At 42.8% G+C, this 14,689-nt stretch overlaps 1 protein-coding gene across 1 annotated transcript in view; it reads right to left on the bottom strand.

Moving 5' to 3' along the window:
- Positions 1-1,482: 1,482 nt before the first annotated feature.
- Positions 1,483-14,689, bottom strand: part of LOC139418689 (mitogen-activated protein kinase kinase kinase kinase 2-like) — a 31,218-nt gene continuing 18,011 nt past the window's right edge. Inside the window, 22 exon segments of the mRNA XM_071168333.1 lie at positions 1,483-3,071; positions 3,171-3,226; positions 3,335-3,405; positions 3,487-3,573; positions 3,727-3,795; positions 8,041-8,215; positions 8,321-8,424; positions 8,520-8,578; positions 8,729-8,852; positions 8,952-9,012; positions 9,218-9,297; positions 9,391-9,475; positions 9,560-9,601; positions 9,699-9,838; positions 9,968-10,024; positions 10,027-10,243; positions 10,336-10,369; positions 10,558-10,596; positions 10,695-10,741; positions 10,858-10,916; positions 12,756-12,834; positions 12,960-13,070. Coding sequence (XP_071024434.1) covers positions 2,984-3,071; positions 3,171-3,226; positions 3,335-3,405; positions 3,487-3,573; positions 3,727-3,795; positions 8,041-8,215; positions 8,321-8,424; positions 8,520-8,578; positions 8,729-8,852; positions 8,952-9,012; positions 9,218-9,297; positions 9,391-9,475; positions 9,560-9,601; positions 9,699-9,838; positions 9,968-10,024; positions 10,027-10,243; positions 10,336-10,369; positions 10,558-10,596; positions 10,695-10,741; positions 10,858-10,916; positions 12,756-12,834; positions 12,960-13,070 — 1,884 coding nt within the window. The 3' untranslated portion in view covers positions 1,483-2,983.

A 14,689-nucleotide genomic window follows, 5' to 3' on the forward strand; every position in this document is an offset into this window, starting at 1 on the left:
TCTGTTATGTTCCAGCCACAGGACGTTGGAGGAACCTTAATTGGGGAGGATGGGTTCGTGGTAATGGCTGGACTGGAAATTATGGAATGGCATCAAATACATCAAACAAATGGTTTCCATGTGTTTGAAGCCATTCCATTTGCTCCGTTCCAGGAACTATTATGAGCCGTTCTCCCCTCAGCAGCATCCACTGGTTGCAGCATTATTCTAAACTGGATTAAATAATTAGTTTTCCTCAAAGAAAAAACAGGTTTCTAGACATTTTTTGCAAATAAAAAAAATAGAAATACCTTATTTACAGAAGTATTCAGACCCTTCGCTATGAGACTCGAAATTGAACTCGGGTGCATCCGGTTTCCATTGATCATCCTTGAGATGTTTCTACAACTTGATTGGAGTCCACCTGGGGTAAATGTAATTGATTGGACATGATTTGTAAAGGCAAAAACCAAGCCATGATGTAGAAGGAAGTGTGCGTAGAGCTCCGAGACAGGATTGTGTTGAGGCACAGATCTGGGGAAGGGTACCAAAACATTTATACAGCATTGAAGATCCAAGAACACAGTGGCCTTCATCATTTTATTTAAAGTACATTTTTTTTTTACCCTTTTCTCCCCAATTTCGTGATATCCAGTTGGTAGTTACAGTCTTGTCCCATGCACCTATTCTATGATAACATTTCCTAATGGTACTCTGAAGTAGCCTTGGTAAAAGTGACTCTGCAAAATATCTTAAGAGTGTATTCAGTACATAGACACACTGTAGCTATATAGACAACTGACCAAAACAATATGGTAATGAATGATTTACAATTTGTGATTCAAAGCCTGACACGGTACTAAATATCTCTCGTCAGCGTTGTTGAAAAAAACCCACTGAAAAAACAATTATAACATATGGTGAACCCGTGGTGAACAGGCAGACACATTCTTCTCTGCTTGTAATTAAGTATTTTTCACCACATAGAACTTATTGTCAGTTAGCCTACACATGATGCATGATGCCATTGTTTTCCACCTCAATCCATGGAAACTGGGTCCTGTACTTTACTCGTCTTCAGTACTGACACAGCAGCCCTATGAAAGTTTTGTTCAGGCTGGTACTGGGTTACTGCAGACTTAGACAGTCTTGGGCTACAGTTCAAAGTTTTTACCCAGTCACAACCAGTCTGAAGAAGAAGAATTCACACAAGTGTTGTGTCTGGACTATCATTAAATGTGAAGACTGTATCTTATCAAATCTCTGTGCAATTTAATTACGCAATTAAACTAATCATGCAACTTCAATTACCTAGGAAGTCAGGGCACCACAGGAATATGTTGTTTTATAGAGTTTTAATTCCCAAATATAACTCAGATATTTTCTTATCGAGTACAGTCTTGTATTCATATATTTTATTACCTCATCAGTTCTCATTACTGAACGTCGCAAACCCTTGGATATCTACATGAACCCTAGCCTCCATAATGAATCAGCGATATACAAATTGGCTTAATTATTTATTTACTAACTAAACAAATCACAGAAACACATAAACAAACAATATAGTTATTGGTTACTAACACAACGCATTGAAAAGTCCCTAGTGGGCTAAACCATTATGTGAGGCTTGGTAGACAATGGAAAGGGGTGGGGACAGAAAGAGCAGGAAAGACAAAATGGATTCACTACCCAGTTGATAATTATATTAATTGAAATGCTAATCCTTTGCACATGAACGGCCGCTCATTGGAAAATAATTGCAATGTATACATTTACGTATTTACGTATTTAATGTATGTCGTTGTCTTCTCTGTTGGAATCGTCGGTCAGTCTGCTGGAGAGTCAGTTCAGAGAGTCTCTGGTTAACGTCCACAGAAGTCAATGTCGTTCGCGGTTGTAGCTTTCTCAGCGGCTCTGGATAGTGTCTGTTGTAATGGATATGTCAGGCGTACAGGTGGCCGTTGCATAGAATAGATGCTTCCGCGGTTGTCGTTATTCTCATACTAGATTTACGCAATTTCCAGCTGCAGACTAGTAATTCTACGTCTAGGATTTGCTCTTATTCTGTAGTGATCGATAGTCTCAGAGTTTAACCATTTCCAGCCGTGTGGCAATCACTACACGCTGTCTGGTCTCCTGGGCCTATAGAGTTGTAGTTCTTAACCATTTCAACATGTAGCGTCAGCTCCATGTTTTTTAGTCTAATGTAAATTTAGTCAGGAGTGGGTTTTATACGTCTGAGAAAAGGGCGCTCCATGACGCCGACAAAGTCTATGCTCATGTGGGCGTGGCCACTGATTTGGTTAACTATATGAAAACCCATATTTTCTCATTTAGAAGGTTAACATCACATTACATCTTTTCACAAATTGTTTCATGTTTAATCACAAACATTTCACAATATTTAGATGTAAACTCCATAATTAAGAAGTGTACACAACCAAAGACACAGTAGAGGGTTTCCTGTCCTTCATGAGATCACCAAATGAAACACACTCGTCATGACTGTCCCTTAAGTGTTCACGGACCACTCCCACATTCCCAAAAATATAAATATTGTTTAAATTATGTCCAAGGGTCTTGGAATGCAGCGTATTTTATGACCGCCATAAAAACAGCCGACTTCCCGCTCTATGAGAGGGGGCACGCTGTAGAGCGGACCCACTGTAACCTGATCCTAACTCTCACAGGAGAGTTATGACAAGTGTGGTTTAAAAAACTGTGACTGCAATGCCAAGATCTTCACGTAGTCTAGGCCACTGGTATTGTTTTGAACCACTGATTTTCACAGGTCCATTTGGTGGTTGGATGCGAAGAAGCCGTGAGGAAAGCCCACTCCAATCAAAGCTCAGACAGTCCCAGCTGTGTCTCTTTGGCCAACCACTCGCCATTGTAGGCATCCTTGCTCCATCCTTATTGACTTTGTGCTTGTTCTTTTAGGAGTAGTAGGAGACTGCTGTGTACTTCCTCGAGACAGAATGTCCTTCATTCTCAGATTTCCTCAGTAGCTACTCTCATGCCCCGTCAGGATGTACAAGTTGCTTAAGGCAGATGGATTGTCCGTGAGAGTACTCTGCAAAATAATGTCCCTGAAGAATAAAAGCATATGTTAATGTACATTTTTAAAATTTTGCTTCAGCAATTTGACAAATGTTCTGCTATCAAACTCCCATAGTTAAGAGACATGCCTTGAGGTTCCCAAGACTCTGAATATTCGACTTTCATCCGTGATCTCTTGTGTAACCTATGAAAAATGTAAAAACGTCACAATGTTATTTTTTAGTCAATATGAGAGTTGACAATACAGTCTGACAATACAGAAAAGCAGGACTGGTGTTTTGGTCTGCATTACCTCATCACTATTCAAGCTTCTACCTTTAAGCCCATGCTTCCAGAAGGCCAGAACACTATCCTGCAAACATACTGCAAATAACAATTTATTCGCCTCCAATCCAAAGACACAAAGCTAAATGATTAGAAGGCAGCACTCATCCATTCCCTTACCAAGAGTCTCAATGGAAAAGTCAAAAGTCAACTTTGAGGTCCTCCCTTTGCTTGGATTTCCATTCAGATTCACAATTTTCACAGTGTCTGCAAAGGTCAAATGGGAAAATGGTCACAATTCAATCTTGTTTTTTTTTTTTTCTTCATTCAAGGGTTCTTACCATTCTATAGAACACTGGCACATCCAATGTTCCTGATCAAATTATACTGAAAGCAGAGTATTGAAAGAAAGGAACTCACTCTCCAGAGTGATCAGTACTGTGTCTCTGTCCAGCTGAGTTACCTGCATCACCTTCAGAGATTGACTACCTGTGAAAATGTTACAAAAATATCACAGCTTGCACACTGCTCATCTGCTCATCTGTCTAGACCTGTCGATCGCAATTCCTAGTCGATTACCAAATATTTTTGTAGAAAAGCCAACGATAAAGGCTTTCGCTGTCGTTGTTAAGTGCACTTGGTTCAGAAGCCCTGTGCACCGGGAAGGCAAAGTGTTCCCATTTTGAGCCATCTACAACATCCGAGCTTTCAAGACAACTGGGATCCGACTGGGACATAATTTTTTTTAAACAGTCGTCCAACTCAGAATTCCAATTCTGACCTTAAGATCACTGACGTCACGATTTGACCTCTTTTTCTCCTCCAGAGATCCCAATTGTCTTGAAAGCACCATGACCATGAGATGCCATCAAGTCCAGTAAAATAAAATAAAAAGTTAATTTGCAAATTATTTTTAATTTATGCTCTGCTTTGCCTCGCAAGTGCTACACCAACTGATCTATTTTGTTATCAAAGCTCAAGTTTTTCTAAAATATAATATGGTCTGAGAAGAATATTGGCAGGCCAGGTATATAGCCAATATGCTGTGATAATGTATTAGGCCTACTGCACAAACCTCATTCCTACCAGTGGCGTTATCCTTTTTAGATAAAACTATACTAATTATATTCACATCACCAAATAATTGATTGTTTTATGGGGCGGCGCAGTGGTTAATGGCAGCTCCAGCTGCGCCAGCTGTGCCACCAGAGACTCTGGGTTCGCGACCAGGCTCTGTCGCACGGTGTTTCCTCTGACACATTGGTGCGGCTGGCTTCCGGGTTGGATGCGCGCTGTGTTAAGAAGCAGTGCGGCTTGGTTGGGTATCGGAGGACGTACGGGAGTTGTAGCGATGAGACAAGATTGTAGCTACTAACAATTGGATACCACGAAATTGGGGAGAAAAAGGGTGTGTGTAAAAAAACAAAAAAAACACAGTTTTATAATGAAGGAGCCTCGGCAGAAGTCTGTAGGGTAGCACCATGGTGTAGCCGGAGGACTGCTAGCTTCTGTCCTTCTCTGGGTACATTGACATCAGTACCTAGGAGGTTCATGGTTCTCACCTCCTTCTATAGACTTACACAGTTATTATGACAAGTTCCAGAGGACGTCACCCAACCCATCAGAGCTCTTGCAGCATGAACTGACATGTTGTCCACCTAATAAAAATATTAGATAATTAATCTAGTACTGAAAGCAGAAGCTACAGCTAGCTAGCACTGCAGTGCATACAATGTGGTGAGTAGTTGACTCAGAAGTACAATAGTTGAATAGTTTTGAAAAAAGTAATTTCTTCCAAAATTAAGAAGAAGCGAGAGAGAGTGTTGTATTTTTAAAAACGTTCATTTTGCTAGAGAATACAGCTAACTAGTTTAGCCTACTCAAACACCCAGCTCAAAACAGACAGGGATGCTATGTTAGCTAGAAGTCCACAAGCGAAGGAAAAAGGTAAGAGGAGAAGGCATAGATAGTAGCGAGAAGGAATTACATATACAACGAGCAAAGTGATCACGCTGTTTTCATGTGGCTGCTATGAAAGTGAACGGTGTTTGCGTGTGATCAGGAGTGTATTCTGTCCTTTAGCTGTTCTTGTCTATTAATATTCTATATTATGTCATGTTTGATGTTGTGTAGACCCCAGGAAGAGTAGCTACTGCTTCAAGATTGTTGGTCACGCGGACTAGGATATGTTCCGTGTAGCCTCTGAGAATAACATCGCCGAATAAGGTGACTGGGTTTATCACGAAGTGTATAGGAGTGGTTGTACCCACTGTGACTATTAAAACCCATGGCAAGGTGACTGGGAATATTGCCTAATATAAAACAGTGTAGTTTTCCCTCTAAAGCAATCATACAGGCAAAACGTCCATATAGAGATAAAGTGGAGTCGCAAGTCAACGGCTCAGACACGAGACGTATGTGGCAGGGTCTACAGACAATCACGGACTACAAAGGGAAAACCACACAGACGGCATCCCCAGCCGCGTCCTCAGACCAGCTGGCTGGTGTGTTTACGGACATATTCAATCTCTCCCTAACCCAGTCTGCTGTCCCCGCTTGCTTCAAGATTGTTCCTGTACCCAAGAAAGCAAAGGTAACTGAACTAAATGACTATCGCCCTGTAGCACTCACTGCTGTCATCATGAAGTGCTTTGACAGGCTAGTCAAGGATCATATCACCTCCACCTTACCGGCCAGCCTAGACCAACTTCAATTTGCTTACCGCTCCAATAGATCCACAGACCATCGCACTGCACTCTCCCATCTGGACAAGAGGAATACCTATGTAAGAATTCTGTGAATTGACTAGAAGCTCAGCACCAACACCATAGTACCCTCCAAGCTCATCATTAAGCTCGGGGCCCTGGGTCTGAACCTCACTCTGTGCAACTGGGTCCTGGAATTCCTGACGGGCCGCCCCCAGGTGGTGAAGGTAGGAAACAACACCTCCACTTCGCTGATCCTCAACACTGGGGCCCCACAAGGGTGCGTGCTCAGCTCCCGCCGGTACTCCCTGTTCACCCATGACTGCATGGCCATGCACACCTCCAACTCATTCATTAACTTTGCAGACGACACAACAATAGTAGGCCTGATTACCAATAATGACGAGACAGCCTACAAGGAGGAGGTGAGGGCTCTGGGAATGTGGTGCCAGGGAAGAAAAAAAAACTTCAACGTTTAACAAAATAAAAGGAGCTGATCGTGGACTTCAGGAAACAGCAGAGGGAGCCGCCCCTATCCACATCGACGGGACTGCAGTGGAGCAAGTGGAAAGCTTCAAGTTCATCTGCGTACACATCACTGACGATTTGAAATGGTCCACCCTCACAGACAGTGTGGCGAACGCGGCGCAACAGCGCTTCTTCAACCTCAGGAGAAATTTGGCTTGGCACCTAAAACCCTCAAACTTTTACAGATGTACAATTGAGAGCATCCTGTTGGGCTGTATCACCGCCCGGTATGGCCACTGCACCGCAGGGCTCTCCAGAGGGTGGTGCGGTCTGCCCAACACCGGGGGCAAGCTACCTGCCCCCAGGACACCTACAGCACCAGATGTCAGAGGAAGGCCAAAAAGATCATCAAGGACAACAACCACCCGAGCCACTGCCTGTTCACCCTGCTATCATCCATAAGGTGAGATCAGTACAGGTGCAGCAAAGCTGGGACCGAGAGACTGAAAAACAGCTTCTATCTCAAGGCCATCAGACTGTTAAATAGCCATCAAAAGGCTGCTTCCGCCAGGTTACGTAACCCTGCACCTTAGATGCTTCTGCCCTATATACATAGGCTTAAAATCACTGGCCACTTTATTAATGGTACACTAGGTCACTTTAATGATGTTTACATATTTTTGCTTTACTCACTGTATTCTATTCTACTGTATTTTAGTATATGCCACTCCCACATTGCTCATCCTAATATTTCTATATACACCTTAATTCCATTCTTTTACTTTGAGGTTTTTGTGCATTGTAAGATATATTACTGCACTGATGGAGCTAGAAACACAAGCATTTTGGTACACCCGCAATAACATCTGCTAAACATGTGTATGTGACCAATAAAATGTGATTTGATTTCACAACAGCTTATAGGGATCCTAATAAAAGACCAATACTATTCATTCCGCCGATTCTGTTGAAAGAGCGTTTCTTAAAATGGAAGCAAACGGAACGGTGACAAAAATACCTGAATTTGTCCAATAGAAATTCACATTTGCAACTGTTGCACTCATGATTACCTCCTAGATCAGCTACATACATGCAGGCAAGAGTGTGCAAGGCAGTATTGAATGTGTCACTGTCTGTCACCTTGATCACTCACAATTCTCCACGTTGTAAACTTTCATTCATAGGCTAGGCTGTGGCAACTGAATGATGGGTACAGGGAAAATTAGACTATCATGTAGTAGCCTAAACCTATCGATGTTACATTGAGCTGGGTGAATGGAAAATGAGCGACAGTCATCCAATATGCTGTAATAGAAATAGTGCCATGTTCATAAGAAAATTATCATCCCCCTCATCTTAAATGGCACCAACCATCACCGATTCCTACATATTTTTTTATTTTATTTTTGACATTAACCTAAAAAAAAAAAAAAACATTTAAGTCATGTTTAAAACAAATTCTGAGCGGTAGATCTCGGCTTGCTTTTTGACTGTGAAAGTGATCTTGAAGGTTGGTGACTGCTGATCTAGATTAAACTAGATAAAATATTCATGGAGGTACCTGTCTGGGCTCTGGGTGTGTCATTCAAGTGGATGATGTCAAAGTGGACCTGCTCACAGGTCTTGACAGGGGCCTGTAACTTGTGCACACCCACACACACCTGTGGCAACTCCTCTTTCTCCAGGACAAGCAGTTCAAAGATGGGGAGGCTTTCTGGGAGACTCACAGCGATATGCTGAGAGGGATAGGAGAAAGCGGAACGGAAGAATGCTTTGTGATGCTTTTCTATTTAAAAAAACACAATGCTGACATTGTATAGAGATGCATTGGGAATACACACCTTGAGTTGCATGAACTTCTGCAGGGGCTCGTACCACAGCAGTAGGACAAGGCCAGTTGGTACAACAGCACACAAAAATGTGCTGTCAGTGTACGGGTTACGCACTGAGAATAGATAAGGCAGAAGAGAGAGATGTCACCTTAGTCATAAAGACGGTACAGTACATCTCCATTTTTGACTAAAATAACATGTTCCTTACCAACGCTGCAGCGTCGACAGCCTTTGGTGTCTGGTATCTTTCCAGACACAGAAAACCTTCTACAAAGAGAACACATTAACAATACCTTTTTTAAAATGTACAATTTCCAGGATGATTTCCCTTCCTCTCAGGCTAATATCAGTGAAAAGCAACATTGCTTGGGTATTTTCACTGCGGCCTCTCTCTGCCCAGGGGTGGGGTGTCCTTACCTTGAGTTGATCCTCTCGGTGAGGCGGTGGGTGTTGATGGACAGGTGGCCCTGCCTCTTCGGCAGGTGTCTGCGATGATCAAACAGGGTGGTCAGCCTCTGGGAGCACAGCTGCGATGATTTCCCTGTGGAGCACAAAGACAGTAAACACACATCTAGATGGAACACACTGTATTAGGGTGTGTTGTCATTGTTGCTGGTGTGAGGGACACGGAGGGCCCTACCTGAGATAGACATTAGCACATTGTTCATGACATACAGCCAGCTGCACCTCTGGGGTAATAACTGAAAAATACAGAAAATATTTTTTTAAACAGACTGGTAGAAAAACACATATACGTGTGTGTGTGTGTGTACACACACACACACACACACACACACACACACACACACACACACACACACACACACACACACACACACACACACACACACACACACACACACACACACACACACACAGTACAATTGGGTGTTAACATGATGGTACCTTCTCCATTGTGTCCTCATGGAGCTCGTTGAGGTTCAGGGTATAGATGCCCTCCTCTGTCCCCAGGATGAGGTGTTGATCTGAGGGAGGATAGTCAGATATTCTCCCCGAGCAATGACTAGTTTGACAGAAGCTCTATTGACTGATTGTTATCCTTTATAGCCTGTGCTTACCTTTAGTCTTTGGCAGGACCCATGTGACAGCACAGTGGATATTTAATGGACAGCCATTAAACACCTTGGAAAAACAGGCCCCCATCTAGAAAATATTGTGTGGTTCAATGCATCATTTCAATGCGGTATTTTCTTATTGGTAGCTATATATCCAGACATCTTGACTTACGTGGACTTTGGGTGTGGGTGGAAGTCCATGGCAATCACCTCTCTGAAGAAAAACAAATTCCACTGAATTATCAGTCATCATTTTTGCACAAGAGATGCATTTAAGAGGTGTGTCAGTAACTTGTCTGATGGGGACTCACCGAGTCCTCAGTTTTCCTCCTGAGTGTGCTCCATTCGGGAGACAGTGGGGGCTGCTGGGCCTTGGCGGCCATCTTTTCCGGCCTCTGTCCAGACCCTTCAGCGCAGTATAGTGTCTCAGGATGATGGATTTGAGCCTTTTCTAAAATTGGTAATGCAGATTGACATAATTAGTAGTTGATGTCACTACCTTTACACAATGACTCCTTAGATTGTTTTAGTTAGTGTTTGTGTGTGTACAGGATGTGTTGCGTGTGAGTGGATGCTGCACCTTCAGAGGGAGAGGAGCAGTTGGTGGTGTCAGCAAAGATGGTAGAGTTGAAGAGAGAGGGTCAGCCAGGGTGGGGTCTGTGAATGGAGGTGTGACAGTGGAAGGGGTGGAGTCACAATTGCCAGTGCATTCTATGGGGCAAGTAGTGTCAGTGGACAGGGGGATGGTATGCCTTGGGGCAGGACTGAGGACCCCACTCCTCTTCACTGTGCCACATTTATCCATATCATCATCATCATCATCATCACCACCACCATCATCTTCTTCAGGAGAGTGCTGCAACAGATGAACACAGACGCTGGTGCGGTTCCAAAGAAACAGTGTGGAGTGCCTGAGAGGATAAGATACAGTCTGTAGTTCCCTCTCACCTCAGCAGAGGGCGCTCTCTTGACGGTTAACCTCCTGCAATGATATCAAACAGACCGCGTTATGGGAATTAAACATGTGCAGTGATTTGGGATGTGCAGAATTGTTTTAAATTCCTTTGCATTCAGCTTACTTGGTGTGTTTGTTTGTAATGGGAATTATATTTTGGTGTGTTATTGGTAAGTGCTATGAAGAGATGTATAAAGACGGTTTTATAGCCTCACCTTTCAAGCAATGCTTCCTCAACACACTCCAGTAGACTCCTGCACCTCAAATGTAGAGTAGATTAAGTTATTACTGCCTTCATTTGTAATTTATTACGGCCGATTTGTCATAGGAAGTCAAATAAACGATAGCTTACGAGGAGTTCTTTTCATCTCCTGAAATGCTCCATTCGTCATATGATCCCTGTTGGGCAAAAATATATTAATATACTGTCAAGTCGACAAATAAATGTATTGTTTTTCTATGTTGAACATGACGTTCATATAACAGAGGTTAGACACAGATGATAGGCTACTCACCAGGTCAGGAGAGGGGTCAGTCTCCTTCCTCATGGGAGGGCCAAATTTTAGCAGATCAACTGGGGGGAGGGGGAAAGTGTCACAATCCCCACATATACAGTACCAGTCAAAAGTTTGGACACACCTACTCATTCAAGGGTTTCTCTTTATTTTTTAAAACTATTTTCTACATTGTAGAATAATAGTGAAGACATCAACACTATGTTAAACAAATCAAAATATATTTTATAGTTTGAGATTCTTCAAAGTAGCCATCCTTGATGACCGCTTTGCACACTCTTAGAATTCTCTCAACCAGCTTCATGGGGTAGTCACCTGGAATTTATTTCAATTAACAGGTGTGCCTTGTTACAAGTTAATTTGCGGAATTTCTTTCCTTCTTAATGCGTTTAGCCAATCAGTTGTGTTGTGTCAAGGTAGGGGTGGTATACAGAAGATATACCCATTTGGTAAAAACCAAGTCCGCATTATGGCAAGAACAGCTCAAATAAGCAAAAAGAAATGACAGTCCATCATTACTTAGGTTAGTCAATGTGGAACATTTCAAGAACTTTGAAAGTTTATTCAAGTGCAGTGGCAAAAACCATCAAGCGCAATGATGAAACTGGCTCTCATGAAGACCGCCGCAGGAAAGGAAGACCCAGAGTTACCTCTGCTGCAGAGGATAAGTTCACTTCAGTTACCAGCCTCAGATTGCAGCCCAAATAAATACTTCAGAGGTCAAGTAACAGACATCTCAACATCAACTGTTCAGAGGAGACTGCATGAATCAGGCTTTCATGGTAAAACTGCTGCAAAGAAACCACTACTAAAGGACACCAATAAGAGACTTGCTTGGGCCAAGAAACACGAGCAATGGACATTAGGCCAGTGGAAATCTGTCCTTTGGTCTGAGGAGTCCAAATTTGAGATTTTTGGTTCCAACCAGTGTCTTTGTGAGACGCAGAGTGGGTGAACGGATGATCTCTGCATGTGTGGTTCCCACCGTGAAGCATGGAGAAGGAGGTGTGATGGTACTTATTTAGAATTCAAGGCACACACACAACCAGCATGGCTACCACAGCATTCTGCAGCGATATGCCATCCCATCTGGTTTGGGCTTAGTGGGACTATCATTTGTTTTTCAACAGGACAATGACCAAACACACACCTCCAGGCTGTGTAAGGGCTATTTGACCAAGAAGGAAAGTGATGGAGTGCTGCATCAGATGACCTGGCCTCCACAATCACCCGACCTCAACCCAATTGAGATGGTTTGGGTTGAGTCGGACTACAGAGTGAAGGTAAAGCAGCCAACAAGTACTCGGCATAAGTGGGAACTCCTTCAAGACTGTTGGAAAAGCATTCCAAGTGAAGCTGGTTGAGAGAATACCAAGAGTGCAAAGCGGTCATCAAGACAAAGCCTTGAATAATCTAAAATATATTTTGATTTGTTTAACACTTTTTTGGTTACTACATGATTCCATATGTGTTATTTCATAGTGTTGAAATCTTCATTATTTTTCTACAATGTTGAAAATAGTAAAAATAAAGAAAACCCCTTGAATGAGTAGGTGTCTAAACTTTTTACTGGTACTGTACATATAATACATAATAACACCTTTAAAATATTGAATTACTGTAGACGAAAATCCTCCTCAATATCATCATCATCATAATCTTTTGTTATGAAAATGATACGAGATAGCAGTAAACAAAAAACACACTTGTTCTAAAACTACTCTCATTTTATTTGAGTGGATGCTCAGTCTTGGTGCCAGTGACTATCCCCTTGTGTCCTCCTGACCTTGGCTGCTTGCCCCTGCATGCGGTAATGCTACGTCGGCCATAACAATGTCTCATCAGTAATTCCAGAGTCCTTGAGAAGCTGTGGATGCTAGGATCGGAGAGTTACTCACACTGCTCCTCAGACTGAGTCCTCTGGACCGACAGGGGTTTCCCTAAAGACTGGATCTTATCAGGGAATGCACTGCATGTCTGCAAACCCACACATACACAGTAGTAGATAGGTCATTAGTGACATATTTATCTTTGTAGTACTAATCCACATAGTACAGTGTTGTGCCCAAGCATACATTTTAGGACAGGAGAGGAGAGCTCACCTCAAGATCACACTCGTCCATAGTGTGTGAGGTTTGCAGAACAGGGTTGCTGGCCATGTCCAGCAGTTCAATGGCCAGGGTCCTGGTCAGCCGCTGACTCACAAAGGGGTGCTGAGAAGAAAGCAGGTCATGTGGGGTCATGTCGGTCACCTAAAGGACTATGTTTAGAAACTACGTATAGTTTCTGCACTAGGGACATACAGTACCTTTGGAAAGTAAATCAGACACCTTTACTTTTCCCACATTCTGTTACAGCCTTATTCTAAAATGTATTTTAATTTGGCTATCTACACACAATACCCCATAATGACAAAGCAAAATGTTTTGCAAATGTACTAAAAATGCAAAATTTACATCAGTATTCAGACCCTTCGCTATGAGACTTTAAATTGAGCTCAGATGCATCCGGTTTCCATTGATCATCCTTGAGATGTTTCTACAACTTGATTGGAGTCCACCTGTCGTAAATTCAATTGATTGGACATGATTTGGAAAAGGCACACACACGTCTATATAAGGTCCCACAGTTGACAGTGCATGTCAGAGCAAAAACCAAGCCATAAGGTTGAAGGAATTGTCCGTAGAGCTCCAAGACAGGATTGTGTCGAGGCACAGACATGGGGAAGGGTACCAGAACATGTCTATAGCATTGATGGTCCTCAAGAACACAGTGGCCTCCATCATTCTTAAATGGAAACAGTTTGGAACCACCTAGACTCTTCCTAGAGCTGGCCGCCCGGCCAAACTGAACAATCGGGGGAGAAGGGTCTTGGTCAGGGAGGTGACTAAAAACCCGATGGTCACTCTGACAGAGCTCCTCTGCGGAGATGGGAGAACCTTCCATAAGGACAACCATCTCTGCAGCATTCCACCAATCAGGCCTTTATGGTAGTGACCAGACAGAAGCCACTCCTCAGTCAAAGGCACATGACAACCCACTTGGAGTTTGCCAAAAGGCAACTAAAGACTCAAGATTCTCTGGTCTGATGAAAGCAAGATTGAACTCTTTGGCCTGAATGCCAAGCATGGTGGTGGCAGCATCATGATGAGGGGATATTTTTCAGCGGCAGGGTCTGGGAGACTAGTCAGGATCGAGGCAAAGATGAACGGAGCAAAGTACAGAGAGATCCTTGATGAAAACCTGCTCCTGAGCGCTCAGGACCTCAGACTGGCGTGATGGTTCACCTTCGAACAGGACAACGACCCTAAGCACACAGCCAAGACAACGCAGAAGTGGCTTCAGGACAAGTCTTGAGTGGCCTAGCCAGAGCCGGACTTGAACACGTTCTAACATCTCTGGAGAGACCTGAAAATTGCTGTGCAGCGACGCTCCCCATCCAACCTGACAGAGATTGAGAGGATCTGCAGAGAAGAATGGAAGAAACTCCCCAAATACAGGTGTGCCAAGCTTGTAGCGTCATACCTAAAAAAGACTTGAGGCTGTAATTGTTGCCTAAGGGTGCTTCAACAAAGTACTGACTAAAAGGTCTGAATACTTATGTAAAATGTGACATTTCCATTTTTTTATTTTTCATAAATGAGCAACAAAAAAAAATGTTTTAACTGTTTTTGCATCGTCATCTTGGGGTATTTTGTGTAGATTGATGAGGGGAAAAAACAGATTTTAGATTAAGGCTGTAACCTAATAAAAATGTGGAAAAAGTCTAGGAGTCTGAATACTTTCCGAAGGCACTGTAAATTCAACAGGTTTTCATTAACTTTGATGCCAT

Source organism: Oncorhynchus clarkii, chromosome 10, assembly GCF_045791955.1.
Source record: "Oncorhynchus clarkii lewisi isolate Uvic-CL-2024 chromosome 10, UVic_Ocla_1.0, whole genome shotgun sequence".
In the NCBI taxonomy this organism is placed as follows: Eukaryota; Metazoa; Chordata; class Actinopteri; order Salmoniformes; family Salmonidae; genus Oncorhynchus; species Oncorhynchus clarkii.